Source organism: Azolla caroliniana, unplaced genomic scaffold, assembly GCF_043228905.1.
Source record: "Azolla caroliniana isolate FFs.n. ecotype wild unplaced genomic scaffold, voAzoCaro1.0.p SCAF_12, whole genome shotgun sequence".
In the NCBI taxonomy this organism is placed as follows: Eukaryota; Viridiplantae; Streptophyta; class Polypodiopsida; order Salviniales; family Salviniaceae; genus Azolla; species Azolla caroliniana.
In genome coordinates, this window is record NW_028230447.1 from 19,676,170 (window position 1) to 19,690,035 (window position 13,866).

At 39.2% G+C, this 13,866-nt stretch overlaps 2 protein-coding genes and 1 non-coding gene across 3 annotated transcripts; 2 read left to right on the forward strand and 1 right to left on the reverse strand.

Moving 5' to 3' along the window:
• Positions 1–2,120: 2,120 nt before the first annotated feature.
• LOC147857404 (uncharacterized) lies at positions 2,121–3,911 on the forward strand. Its single transcript, XM_087328806.1, has 2 exons — positions 2,121–3,622; positions 3,677–3,911. The coding sequence occupies exons 1-2, from the start codon at positions 2,221–2,223 to the stop codon at positions 3,826–3,828; spliced, it is 1,554 nt and encodes a 517-aa protein (XP_087184932.1). The 5' UTR covers positions 2,121–2,220; the 3' UTR covers positions 3,829–3,911.
• Positions 3,912–6,861: 2,950 nt separating this feature from the next.
• Positions 6,862–6,965, reverse strand: LOC147857405 (U6 spliceosomal RNA). Its single transcript, XR_015530657.1, has one exon. It is a non-coding gene; the product is annotated as a U6 spliceosomal RNA (small nuclear RNA).
• Positions 6,966–7,636: 671 nt separating this feature from the next.
• Positions 7,637–10,322, forward strand: LOC147857406 (elongation factor 1-beta 2-like). Its single transcript, XM_087328902.1, has 7 exons — positions 7,637–7,813; positions 8,787–8,903; positions 9,136–9,232; positions 9,419–9,533; positions 9,649–9,762; positions 9,888–10,049; positions 10,148–10,322. Coding segments are annotated over exons 1-7 (696 nt in total). The 5' UTR covers positions 7,637–7,724; the 3' UTR covers positions 10,150–10,322.
• The last annotated feature ends 3,544 nt before the right edge of the window (positions 10,323–13,866 follow it).

Sequence of the window (13,866 nt, forward strand, 5' to 3'; positions counted from 1 at the left end):
CTTCTTCCACGTTGCTTGTTCTTCCAATTTGCTACCAAGGAAATATTTTTCATTCGTTGGTTTTCCCCTTTCCACGCTATGTCCCTTGACAACACATGAAATATTAGAATTTTGTAAGGTATGCATTTTTATTTCCCTTGTCATCGGCATAGGCACAAGGTGATTGCTTTTTGGAACGTGCACAAATCAAATGGTTGATATATTAATGCTTGAGAAGGATATGAAGCTATTTAATTGTCTTCCGGAACATATAGGAATCCTACCATGTGGTCATAATGAATCACACTACATGTTGAACAATCAAACTCCTCAAAGGGTTTAGATAAGGGCAACCTTCACATGTGTTGAGTGTGTTTGATGTTAGCTTCTATCTTGACTATTCTCTAAATTGCCATTTTTCAACCACATAACATGGTCATTCATTGTTTTTCCTTTCCACACGATGCCCTCTATTTTTGTAAAGAAAGACAACATCTACAAGCTAAGAAGGGACTATTCTTCATCCTCATAATTAACACATATGATATTCGCTTTTTGTGGAGTGTATACGTACAAGTCGGACATTAGGGGAAAGGATGTAATTATCGTAGTGGTGTTTTGGTAGTACTCGAGTTGGAAGGGCATGCGAATAATATTTTGTGTAGGGATTATTTTTGTATAGTTGGTTATCATGGATATAATCTTCATGTCATGTGTTCCAATGCAGATCACTATATTTAGAGTGCATATCAAACACATATACTGAATGGGTGCCATCTCTCATATTGTGTGTTCAAATGTAGATTGCTTTATATTTGGAGTGCATACCATGAGTGCCATCGTCATGTCATGTGTTCTAATGCATATATCCAAAATGATGTGATGCGGCCTTTTCCCATTTGAAATGGGGGAAAAAGACACGTAAGAGTCCTATTCTAAATTGGGGGACATCCAAAGAGGAAACGAGTTGTAGCTTTTGGCTCGATGACAAACGAGTGCGGTTGAATAAGCAAGCAATTTGCGTAGGTTTTTGAGGATGCTCTCAAACACTGAAGATGAACACAGACAAAAGATTAGAGTAGTTGGGGGGTGGGGTGACAAGAGGAGAGACATGGAGTGGAGTGCAAGCAAAGCCAAGGGTTGTGGTTGGGGGGCAAGCTATGAAGTTTCCTAGGAAGCACACTTGCATGTTCTGGCCCACCACTAATGGGTCACCCGAAATGGGCCCACTATTGGGTTCCCAAAAGAAGGGGCATATACCTATGCCCAACCACTTATGGGGCTTCCAAATGGGACCATTGGGCTCCTTGATGTATAATGGGCCCACTCGGATCCAACACATCTCCCTGTGGCCAACACTAATGGGTTCCTTGATGAATGGGCCCATAGGGCTCCGACACATCTCCATGTGGCCAACACTAATGGGTTCCTTGATGAATGGGCCCACTCGGATCCAACACATCTCCTTGTGGCCATCCCTAATGAATTGGGCCCCCACTTATGGGCTCTCCAAATGGGCCCATTGGGCTTCAACACATCTCCTTGATGGCCGCCCCTAATGGGCTTCCTGATTAATTGGGGCCCCACTTATGGGCTCTCCAAATGGGCCCACGGGGCTTCAACACATCTCCTTGATGGCCACCCCTAATAGCCCCCCCCCCCCCTCCATGAATGGGCCCATTGTGGTCCAACACATCTCCTTGTGGCCACCGTAATGGGCTCCTCCCTGATGAATGGGCCTACTGGGCTCCAACACATCTCCTTGTGGCCATCCCTAATGGGCTCCTCCTTGATGAATGGGCCTACTGGGCTCCAACACATCTCCTTGTGGCCATCCCTAATGGGCTCCTCCTTGATGAATGGGTCTACTGGGCTCCAACACATCTCCTTGTAGCCATCCCTAATGGGCTTCCTGATGAATTGGGGCCCCACTTATGGGCTCTCCAGATGGGCCCACTGGGCTTCAACACATCTCCTTGATGGCCACCCCTAATGGGGCTGGCCCCCAATGGGTTCTCCTCCCAAAAGAGGAGGCTCCAGGAGGGACATATGTATAATGTGGGTTTCCCAGGAAGCTTCATGAGGCCTTCAACAAAAAGATACTTTTATGAATGAATAAATATCTTCTTCTTCTGAAGTATCTCTGAGTCCTTCTTTCTTCTTCTTCTTCTTCTTCTTTCTTCTTTCTTCTTCTTTCTTCTTCCTTCTTCTTCTTTCTTCTTTCTTCTTCCATATCTAGCTATGGCGCCCCGCAGAACCAGAAGAACCTCGAAGCCCAGGCCCCACGGCTGCTCCTCTGTCGCCGAGATCCTCTGCTGGTGGGAGGATCGCAACAAGAAGCTCCTCCGATCAGACCAAGGCAACGGCCCTTCTTCTTCTTCTTCTTCTTCGTCTCCTCCTCCTCCCATGGCTATGAACAAGGTGAGGAAACCCCCTGCCAAAGGCTCCAAGAAAGGGTGCATGAAAGGGAAAGGAGGCCCTGAGAATCCACGATGTAGCTATCGAGGGGTTCGTCAGAGAACCTGGGGTAAATGGGTAGCAGAGATCAGAGAACCTAACAGAGGTGATCGGCTATGGCTTGGGACGTTCTCCACCGCTGAAGAAGCGGCCCTCTCTTACGACCAAGCTGCAAGAATCCTCTATGGCTCCTGTGCGCGTCTTAACCTTCCCCAAATCAGCTCTATCCCTAACCCTAGTAATGGAAGCTTCACGCTCCCTCATCTGTCTGCTATTTCTGGCAGTACTGCAAAGACCATGGATATCTCAGACGTGAAGAAGACAAAGAACGAGGAGGCGCAGTTGAACAGTAATAGGATCTTTGTCATCCCTGATCTCGTTGATCATTCTAGAAGCAAAAGAGGAAAGATGGACACTTCAAACGAGGTCTGTATCAACGGTAATGGGAGCTTCATCATCTCTGATTTCCATAATCCTGCTCAATCGAATAATGGAGAAACCATGGATATTTCAGACAAAAAAGGCTGTATGAGCAGTGATGGAAGCTTCCTCACCCCTGAAAGTAATGAAAAAGATGTAATGGATTCATCGAACAACATGGTCTGCATGAACAGTAATGGAAGCTTCGTCGTCCCTAACCATGATGGAGAAACGGTAACGGATTCATCAAACAGGTTCGGTATGAACAACAATGGAAGCTTCGTCATCCCTAACTGCAATGGAGAAACAGTAATGGACAACACATCAAGATTGATCATTGGTATTCCGCCAGTTAATCCGTTAATAAAGGAGGAGAAGACTGATCAGCATGCAGATATGGTTGGAAAGATTGATCAGTATATGGATATGATGGTGACAGTTGAGAAGGTAGAGAAGATTGATGAGTATAACTCCGACGATATAGAGAAGCCATGCGCGATCAATATGAAGTATAATGATGATGAAATACAGAATATGGAGGAGTGTATTGATGAGACAGAGAAACTGTATCAGATCTATGTGAAGGACAATGATCATGAAACATTCAATCCAAGCTCGACAGCCCGAGATTCTTCTCCTAATCCGTGGGAATGTTCTATTGATGACGAATATAATTCTAGCGAGCGATTCATAAATGGGGAGCTTTTAGGTCGCAAGATTCATGATTGGGAGTATTTCGATGCCGATGAGATGTTGAAGCTTCTAGGTGGAGAAGAATGTGTCATTCGAGCAGAAACTGATGACATGTTGAAGCTTCTAGGTGGAGGAGAATGCATCATTCGTGAAGAAACGGATTCAGAAGAGGTATGTTGGGAACTGTTGCTCAGTGCTAAGGATTTGGGTTCGGATATGCTCGGATCAATCAATGTAGACATGGGTGCGGATGAAATGGAAGCATATATCAGGTTCTAACTGTGATCATGGATAATGGATTATTATGTGATGTGCAACAATCATGCCTGGAACAATCTAATACCAGAAAGCAGTTATATAGTCATGATGATGATGATGCACAAATCTTGTCTCTGTAATTCGTTGAAGGCAGAATGCACAATGGCTACAATCATGATGTAACCTCGATGATAATATGGCTGTGATCATGATGCTATGTCGACAGGCTATGATGATAATGCATGCAATTGTCATGATAAAGTCATCGAGCTGATGATGTGGTGGGGTAGGAGGATGTGATCTTTGCATGCTTGCTTCCCAAGCTCTCTTTCTCGGATACATGGTGATGGTGATGGTGATTCCGATAACATCATGGTCATGGTCATGGTCATTCATGCCCCCAATGACTGATGATATTTGCATCATGGTGATGGTCATGATGATGGATGATGGATGATGGGCGATGGTCATGGTGATAGTGATGGTCCTAATGGGTGATGATGATGGGTCATGGTCATTCATGGCCCCAATGACTGATGTTATTTGCATGATGTGTGTCTCATCCAATCGAGTCGAACCATCCCATCTGTGTTAGTAGGGCTCATAGTGTCGACGTAATTGTTATAAAAGGAAAAGAAAGCTTGCTTTACAAGAGTTGGAAACCTTTCTAGTGATCGGAAGCAACGCAATTATCATGGTGTGCTTTGATAGCATTCAAAATTCTTTTAACAGCCATTGTTAGGCTTGCGATAGGAGACAACTTAAATGTGTTAAAGCTTGATCATGATCTTTGATAGCAATCAAATATATGGCCATTGTTGGGCTTGAGACACCAAACAACCACCACATTTTGCTAGTTTTAAAGCTTCACATGCGGTTCGAGCAGACACTTTGAAATTAGATGAGAATGTAAACCTTTTATGTGGGAACTTCTCAATTCATCTATATAATTTGAGCACAGAAAATGTTGTTTGCCAAGTTTACAATATGCTTCCCACAATTAGGGCTATGCATGTGAGTCAAAGGATTCACAAAACAAAATGTAATGTTAAGTTGTCGATAGAATTAATTTGAGGTTTCGCAAAAAAATGTGGAATTGTTAAGTTTGCCAATGGAATCAATTTGCTTGATTGTTTGGTGTGTATGTTATCCTATTATGTGCTAAGAGTATTCCTACTACCCCTAGGAAATCCTCTCAAGTGGCCCTATTATTTCATCCATATCGCGTCAGTATTTCTTCTAGCCTTGGGAAAACTTTCATCTAAATTGACGCATAAAATTGTCCACAATGCCATGTAACTTTGATCTTCCAAAATGCCCACATACAATCTTCTTGTATTTCCTAACCTTCTTGTAAACAAACTGCCTCATTTGCATCGACAATGTATTTGTCACATCAAACTTCTCTTTAGTAGCCTTGGGTCATTCTCAAAACATGTTCCGACACAAGGGTTAATTTACAATTCCTTCAGCAAGGAACATGCCTTTTCACATGTTTGATCCTTTTTTATGTGAATTTTGTTTCCTTGGTATGAATAGCATTGTTTGCACCTTACTACATGGTATTTGTGACTTGCTTCATACGTCCATGTGAAACCCTAATCATTCATATTTATGGCCTTCCTTCTCCATCCCACAGTGCACGTGTTTATTTGTTGTTTTACTTTACCTTTAACTTAGCATGATTTATTGTTTGATTTATTGTCTTTTGAATCTTTAGCCCTTGACACACAAGCAACATCTTCAAAGTTTGTTGTCCAAAATAGACGTGATGAAAATCTCTCTCTCCTACGGATGGTGTTTGTTGTACAAAAGAATATGTAATTGGTATTGAGTTTCTTGGCTATGAGAAATCCACCAAACTATAAGCCCCCTTCATTAACATTGATAAGACACAAAAACGTGGAGACCACCAAAAGAGATAAGTCATTATCTTTGATGTAGGAAAGGGTGTTAGGGCATAAATATAGACACGTTTTGATTGTACATGTTTCAACCAAACAATTCACGAGTTTGAGTATTACCCTCTACCACCGTTCTCCACCTTCAACATCATTCAAGCTTGCTTTCCTTGACCCATATTTTGTGTCCCTCAATCTCAATTTGCACCCTCAAATCGCAACATTGAGTAGTAAAATTCATGAACACTAAGATGAAAACTTGGTGATAAAGAGTAACACACAAGTCACAAAAAACTATTTCTAATTATTTTAGAAAAACAAAGAATGACCTCATGTCTAGAATATATATTGCGAAGTTCTCAATCGAGAGAGTAAATAACCAATGAGAATTTATCAAATGTCTAATAGATCTATCCATAAGACTTGTTACACACGTCAATGAACTCTTATAATTCATAGCGTTTGCAAAAGCATCCAATAATTCAAATGATATGATTTGTGTGTATTCATAGCTAAAGTGCCCAAATATTTGCTCATACCACCGCATGATTTGATTGAAACAAATACTCTTCTTGTTCCTAAGACGATTCTTTGTTATATTGAAACTCGACCTACATATTTTCCTAGAAGATCTTGCATTCTTAGATAAATGCGCATAAAGGCATCTTGTCTTGAATATTTTTCGAATATTCTTAGCATTATCAAATTGGATAAATGATAAGGTTGACATCAACACAATTCTAGAAGTGTTTTGTTTTCTAAGAGTAAATACAATTTACTCGTACAGTTGAATTTTTTTGCCTTTATTCTCGAAAATGCACCTGTGTTTTCATTAAATACTAGCAGTCCCATGGTCAATTCACTATGTCAATAATGTTAGATGAGCTACTTATACATTTTCTACACGTTTTGGCAAGGGCATGTGGAGTTGCCGATTCCAACTATCATCCATGATGCATCTAACCTACAACCAATTGTGCACAAACCTACACAACACATATTGTATTCATCCAAGCATGGGCCTTCCCTAAGACACATGTCTCTCTCTCTCTCTCACACACACACACACACACACACACACACACACACACCCCTTGGACTAGGCCCTATCTCATAGATTGCAAGTTGTCTCCATTGCAAGTTAAACCAACATTTGTCTATCTATCTCTTCTTGATTTGTGCTTGTCATCCTTGCATTAGTGGCCAGGGTAATCTTCTATGTATAATTCCACATCTATCAAATGTCCTCGAAGGGGCAATAATCTCTCTCTCTCTCTCTCTCTTCGATGAATGGGTAAATACCCCATTTTTGTTACAAACCAATTGTCTCATGGGCCAATTTTGGTCATAGAAGACGTTAATATATCTATCTTTCTTTCTTTCTCTCATGATTAGTGGGGGCAAGTGGTTGCGAGCAACTTAGGTGGTAGCCACGATCATTGTTGCCTAATCGTTTGAGTGCTCGGGTGTGGAGAGTCCCGAAGGTGGCAATCGTAACACAACCCACTGTACAAAAAAGAGTATCGAAATTAGTGTTTCATCAATCTTCATCCGCGACTACTACCCGACATTCCGCAAATGGCATCCAATAAATTAAGAGGAAATTTGTATGGGGGGGGTAATAGAGAAGAAGAAAGAAAGAATCGGGGTTCGAACCCAAGACCTAAACGAGGCTAGTAGTAAGTAAGTAGCCTATGAACTTATTATCACTAGGGCAAAGCTAATTTATGAGTAAAAAACCAAAGAAAGAGGGGCAGGGGCATTTCGGGAATTACCAAGCCTGATCAGGGGTATTCTACGAATTATATTTTCTTCTTCTTCTACTACTACTAGAGAGAGAGAAGAGAGAGATAGAGAGAAACCCTTGCTTCTCCTCTCTTCTTCTTCTTCTTCTTCATCTTCTTCTTCTTCTTCTGCGACTGTGCAGCGGCAGTAGCAAACAGACAGACAGACAGACAGTCAGACACAGAGAAAGAAAGAAGAAAGAAGTCCGAAATCTGAGATCGGACAGCTCCCATGGCCGCCATTGAGCTCCCAGATCTCAGCACCCTCTCCGGTCTCAAGGACTTCGATCAGTTCCTCCTCTCTAAGACCTACATCTCCGGGTTCGTCGCTCTTCTTGCCTTTCTCCCTTCCTGTTTTCTGTTGTTTGTTTGTTTGTTTCCTGTGGTTTTTTTGTGTTTCTACGCCTTCTCCTTGAGCTTCTTTATCCATCCATTGAAGGTCATTCTTTATCATATCTTTTACGCCTGCGTTTCTTTTCTGCGCTTGGTGTATTGTTTTCTTCGTCTGGAGAAAAATGGAGCTTTCGTTCTGAATGTTATTAAGTTTGTACGTGTATTATCTGCGCGTTTGAGGTGTTCTTCTTGTATTGTTTTCTTCTCTGAAGCAAAATGCAGCTTTTGTTCTGAATATTCAATGTGCGTGTGCGTGTATTTTCTGCGAATTTCAGGTGTTCTTCCTGGATATGTAATTCTTGCTGTACTCTCGATCTAGCTTGTAGGATTTCGTTTTTCTATTATTGTTTAGATGGATTAGTCTTTTCAATTAAACATCCATTTTTATGAAGTGAAACATGTCATCTTCTCCATGCCCGTCGTTTTCTCTGTTTTTCATCGTCTCCTTTCTGAAGTGTATACGCTTTTTTCATCTGTTTAAATGAACGTTCTTCGTATCTTGTAGAAAAAAGACGCGTTTTGTGCGTTTTCTGAGTGTTTTAGGGGTTCTCTCTTTGAAAATGTATGCTTGCTAGTATTGTTGAACCATTCGCTCCTCTTGTACATGCGTATACATGGATACTATTCTCTGTGTTATTTCTCTGCTGATTATTTCTTTCACCCTTCGGAAAGTAGAATACCTGAAATCCAGTATTCCATGTCTAAACATGTAATGCTATTTCTGTCCATAGTGGGAACCTGGCTATCTGTGCAAGTTTGGATCATGCCATATATTGGTGCTGAGCTAATAATCTATATGGCTGTCTTAGCACTATTACTTGGTGTGGTTTTTTATCGTCTAATTTCATGTTGTATTACCATGTTCATTTTATTACTTTTTAATTTCGTTTCTGTTTTTCAGTGATCAACCTTCAAAGGATGATGTTGAGGCATTCTGTGCTTTTCCACAAGCTCCGAGTGCTGACCTTGCAAATGTATCACGATGGTACAATCAGATCTCAGCGTCCCTTCAGAAATAGTAAGTTACAGACTGTTCGGAATCTCTTCGCATATGCAGTCTGCCTATGCACAAGATTCTAATATGTTACATTTATACTCTTATGAGAATAGTGATGATTAGCTACAAATATTTACTGTGTAAAGTTATTATTCTTTTATGGCAGAGTCTGGATATTGAAAGAATTTGTACCTAGTATGCAAAACGAATATTAACGCTTCTTTCTTCAACATGACTATTTTTTCTCTTCCAGTTTTCCTGGTAAATCAGTTGGTGTGAAGATTGCTGGATCTCATGTAGTTCAACCCAAGGAATCCTCTAATGGAACTGAGGCCGCTGCTCCAGCAGAGGTATGCATTAGTGAATCTAGTATCTTTCCTGCTGGAAAGCAGATTTGTTATTGAATTTGAGGTCAAGTATACTAAAGCATTGAAAGATATTTAAATATTGAAAGCAATATTTTAAATGCTTGTGGATATTTAAATGATGGTAGATTGCTAAGGCACATGTGATCTTGAATTTCAATTCAACTCCAGGCTGTGGATGATGATGATGATGACTTGGATCTCTTTGGTGAGGAAACTGAAGAGGAAAAGAAAGCCTCTGCTGAACGAGAGGCTAAGAAAGCTGCATCTGGGAAGAAGAAAGAAAGTGCGTAGTTTTAAAGACAAGAACTCATTTCTTGAGCTTATTTTCTCATAACCACTTATACTTCGAGCTTATTTGCTTGTAACAATCATAAATGTGAAGTTATGTTCTTCATTAGGTGGAAAGTCTTCTGTTCTTTTGGATGTTAAGCCGTGGGACGATGAAACTGACATGGTAAAGCTTGAAGAGGCAGTTCGCAGTGTTGAGATGCCTGGTCTTTTTTGGGGTGCATGTAAGTAGTTCTGTGCATGTAACTTATTAAATCATGCTTTTATCTTTGTTATCTAAAATTTTTCTAGTTTAGTTAGTTTTTTATTTCTGTATTGTTTGTTGATGCGGTTCCTGTTCTTTGTGCAGCAAAGCTCGCTCCTGTTGGATATGGAATCAAGAAGCTAGTGATAATGATGACAATTGAAGATGATCTAGTTTCTGTGGACAACCTCATTGAGGACTATCTGCTTGAGGAGCCTCGAAACGAGTTCATTCAGAGCTGTGACATTGTCGCTTTTAACAAGATTTGTAAGAATTCTTCATTTTTTATTGGTTGTGACAGTGAAGCACTCATGTTTGTGTTTATACTGGGGATTATGTGTCTGATGCATGTTTGTTTTTTGCAGAAATTGGTGTGGTCATGTTGAATCAAACATGTTAGGGATGCCGGCCTAAGATTTGTGTCAATCTGAGAGAATTTGGATTTCCTGTTTTGTCTATTTTTTGTCTTGACCTTTTAAAGTGAATTCAAACTAATCCTATGGTTTCATAATAGTAATTCATGGAAATGTTTTTTGTGCACGTCCTTACGAAGGAAAAAAATGGTTGGTGAGTATTCACAAATGTTGAGTGTAAACTATGTGCTCACTTCTATCAATTGATGGTTTTTAGAATTGGAGTTCCCCACCTGCACACACTGTATTCGTTTCCTTATGATGCATTGGCTTGCATAAGATTTGTGTCAATCTGAGAGAATTTGGATTTCCTGTTTTTTCTAGTTTTAGTCTCGACCTTTTAAATTTCAAAATAATCTTATGGTGTCATTATAGTAATTCATGGAAATGTTTCTATTACATGTCAGTACGAAGAAAAAATGGTTGTTAGTATTTGCCAATGTTGAGTATTAACTACATTCTCACATCTATCATCTGATGGGTGTAGAATGAGAGTTTCCCCACACAGTGTATTTGTTTTCTTATGTATTTGGGGGTCTAACTGGAATGTCCGCTTAGTCTCATTTCCTTGGACTTTGAATTTGTTTAATAAGAGACTGTTTTGAGACAGGGTTGTCCTATGTGCAAAGTTTGAAATAAATGTGTCATTAGAACACTAAATAAATCCATCCATCTGTCAACCAAGCTACATTTGGAAGTAAGGGCAGTTCTTAATGGATCACATAAGGATTCCATGGGGGGACTAAATCTGCTGATAGGCGAATTATGGCTTGCTATGAGATTCTAACTGCTTTCTGTCATGCTTGATTACCTGCCAACCTTGCCCAAGTACTCAATAAATTAAGGTTAGAGCTTGACTACAGTTGATACTTGGGAATAATTGTGTGTTACCAATTTGTATGTTGAAAGTTCTTTTTATATCGGATATTTCTTATGTTCTAATTTGTTTTTAACAAAGGATAAAGAGTAATTTGTATGTTATTTGGATTCTCATCAAGTAATGGATTATTATCTTGTTTGCATTCACCCTGTTGAAGGGGAATAAATGCTCATTTTTCTCTGAATAGGATGCATGCCAGGTATCTTTTTACAATTACTTTGGGGTATAACATCTTTTGCCTTTGCCCATGAAGAAAATTAATGTGAAGCACTCAAACATGCAAAAGAGAAGAGAAACAAAGAGTGTTTTTAACAGAGTTTGTGATACACTAATCAGTTTGCACAATGCAATTTGTCTAGTTGTGTGGACGTGTAAGATTGATATTACATGAATCTTTTTCAAATTTCTGGAAATTTCCAAATACAGAATGAAGAATTATCTTGCGTTTGTGTACATGAAATAAATGAGACGATTGGTATCCACAAAAGAACCAATTACCAAATATTAATAAGTTGTATTAACAACAAATAATAAGAAGTTAATGTTGTGAAAATGTGCAAGTTCATAAATTACCTTGTAACTAGTTATGGGCCCAGTTTTTGCTCAAATCTAGCTGAACCATTAAGCCATGGTTTAATGGTTTGTTGGTCCCCATATATTTCAACGGTGTGGTTTGCTTCTATAACTTGGATTTATTGGTTTATATGTCTAAATGTTGCGGGCCAATGGTTTGTTGGTTTTTTATTAACTTTTAACTTTTATTTATTTTCTGAATTGTTTATTTATTTAATGGTTTAATCAATGTTTTTTTTATTGATTTAATAATTTAACTATGCTTAATTAATGTCATGGTTTATTGTTTAATGTTTTCTTATTTATTGAAATTAATTAAGTTAACTTAAATGTTTATTTTAATTTAATGTACTTTTGTTTATTTAATTTTTTAATTGATTCGACTTAAATGGTTAGGTTTAAAATTTTGATTAGATGATTTGGTTTGCCACAACTTTCTCTTTACGATCTGGTTTATCTTTTCCTTAGAATGTTTGATTTAAGTGGCTCGAGAGTTCCTAAACAGTTTGGTTTGGTAATTTGTTTTCTATACCTTGAAATTGTGCTCCATATCTGCTTGCAACTATCTATACTCTATAGTTCTGTAACATGTTTGGCTTGATCAAATCGCAAATAAGGGCAATAAAGTAATTAGTTATGTTGTTAGAAATAAGGTAGGTGGATGTTTTAATTAGTTTAGGTAAATGTATATATGGTCAAATGTTTTAGTATTTCTTCTTGATCTTCTAGACTTCTTGCTCCTTGAAGACAAAAGCTCTCTCTCTCTCTCTCTCTCTCTCTCTCTTGTATGTGAGTTGTCGTAATCCTAATTAATTGAAGCATTGGCTAGGGAAACGTCGTCGTTATAGACACAACTTTAGGTATTAATGAAGGCTAATCTGTCATAAGTAAATAAATGAGGAGCGATAGTTATGCTAGGAAGACAACCTAAGCAAGGGCCCAAAGATGGGTCCCACATGAGAAATCTACCAAGCAAACACAAATTCAAAGCTCTTACCAACAAGAATATGACAATGTACTATTATAGTATGAGCCGTGTAACCAAATGACTCTTGGTTATATCCCCCGTTACTATGCTCCTACCATTCTTCTTCATGCCTTGAAGGTTTTTCATTCAAGGCAACTATTTGTTTTGAATCTACCTCGATAAATTCACTAGCTTTACCAAATTTTGGATGAGCAACTTGTTTAAATGACACCACCTTTACTTGAGAACATTTAATCTTGATTGTTCGAATATTGAAAATATTTCGGTCGAAACCATCAATGGGCAAATGTTTTCATTGGTGTAGTTACGGAAGCGACTACCCCTTTAGTCTTTCAAATAAGGCCCGCCAAGAGGAACTTATCGTTTACCTCATTGCCTCACCCCGACATCCGATCGTACTCGCACTTTCATGGTTTGACATTCACAATGTGGTGGTGGATTGGTCTAGACCTCCATCACCTTTAGCCCAAAGACACATCCACAAAGTCTCTTTCACTTCGACTCCAAGTAAAGAAAGCCTCAACTCAATCACTATGACCCTTCCTCTAGCATGGACAAATGGTGTCTCAGTTATGGATTCTCCTATTTTAGCGAAGTCTCCTAACATGTTCCTTGCTCCAATGAGGACCGATTCCAACTCAATTCCTCACTACCTAATTTCAATGAGAACTAATTGTGACTCGGCCACTAACTCTTTCGTCTCAAGGGAGGGGACTTATTCCAACTTGGCTGCCCAATCTTGACTCCCTACCTATGAACTATGAGATCTTTCCTAATGTGCTTGAGAAGAAAAATGTGGATCTTTTGCTTGAACATAGACCTAATGATTGTTCAATCAACCTGCAAGAACGCACATGTCCACACTTCGGTTCCATTTATGGGCTACTTGAACTAGAGTTAGAGGCTTTGAGAACTTTTATTGAAGATAATCTTAAGAAGGGTTTCATTCAATCGTCTAAGTCACTAGTAGGCGCCGCAATTTTATTCGTAAAAAGGAATGATACATAATAGCTACATGTTACCTTTGATTATGTTATAATCAGTATACATCAAACTCGGTGAGGAATTGAAAACGACATTTAGAACGTGATATGGCCATTTTGAATACAACGTAATGTCCTTTGGCCTCACAAATGTTATGGCAGGTGCTTCGAGAGCACAAACTATATACCAAAAGAGAGAAATGTGAGTTTAATTGTATTTTCGTGATGGATACAAGGAAGGTCAAGA

Bases quoted from the DNA above. Each gene is read 5' to 3' on its own strand.
- LOC147857404 (XM_087328806.1), top strand. From the start codon at position 2,221: ATGGCGCCCCGCAGAACCAGAAGAACCTCGAAGCCCAGGCCCCACGGC. The intron at 3,623-3,676 runs GTGGAGAAGAAT...TGAAGCTTCTAG, and splicing joins TGAGATGTTGAAGCTTCTAG to GTGGAGGAGAATGCATCATT.
- LOC147857406 (XM_087328902.1), top strand. From the start codon at position 7,725: ATGGCCGCCATTGAGCTCCCAGATCTCAGCACCCTCTCCGGTCTCAAG. The intron at 7,814-8,786 runs GTTCGTCGCTCT...TCTGTTTTTCAG, and splicing joins TCTAAGACCTACATCTCCGG to TGATCAACCTTCAAAGGATG. The intron at 9,233-9,418 runs GTATGCATTAGT...ATTCAACTCCAG, and splicing joins AGGCCGCTGCTCCAGCAGAG to GCTGTGGATGATGATGATGA.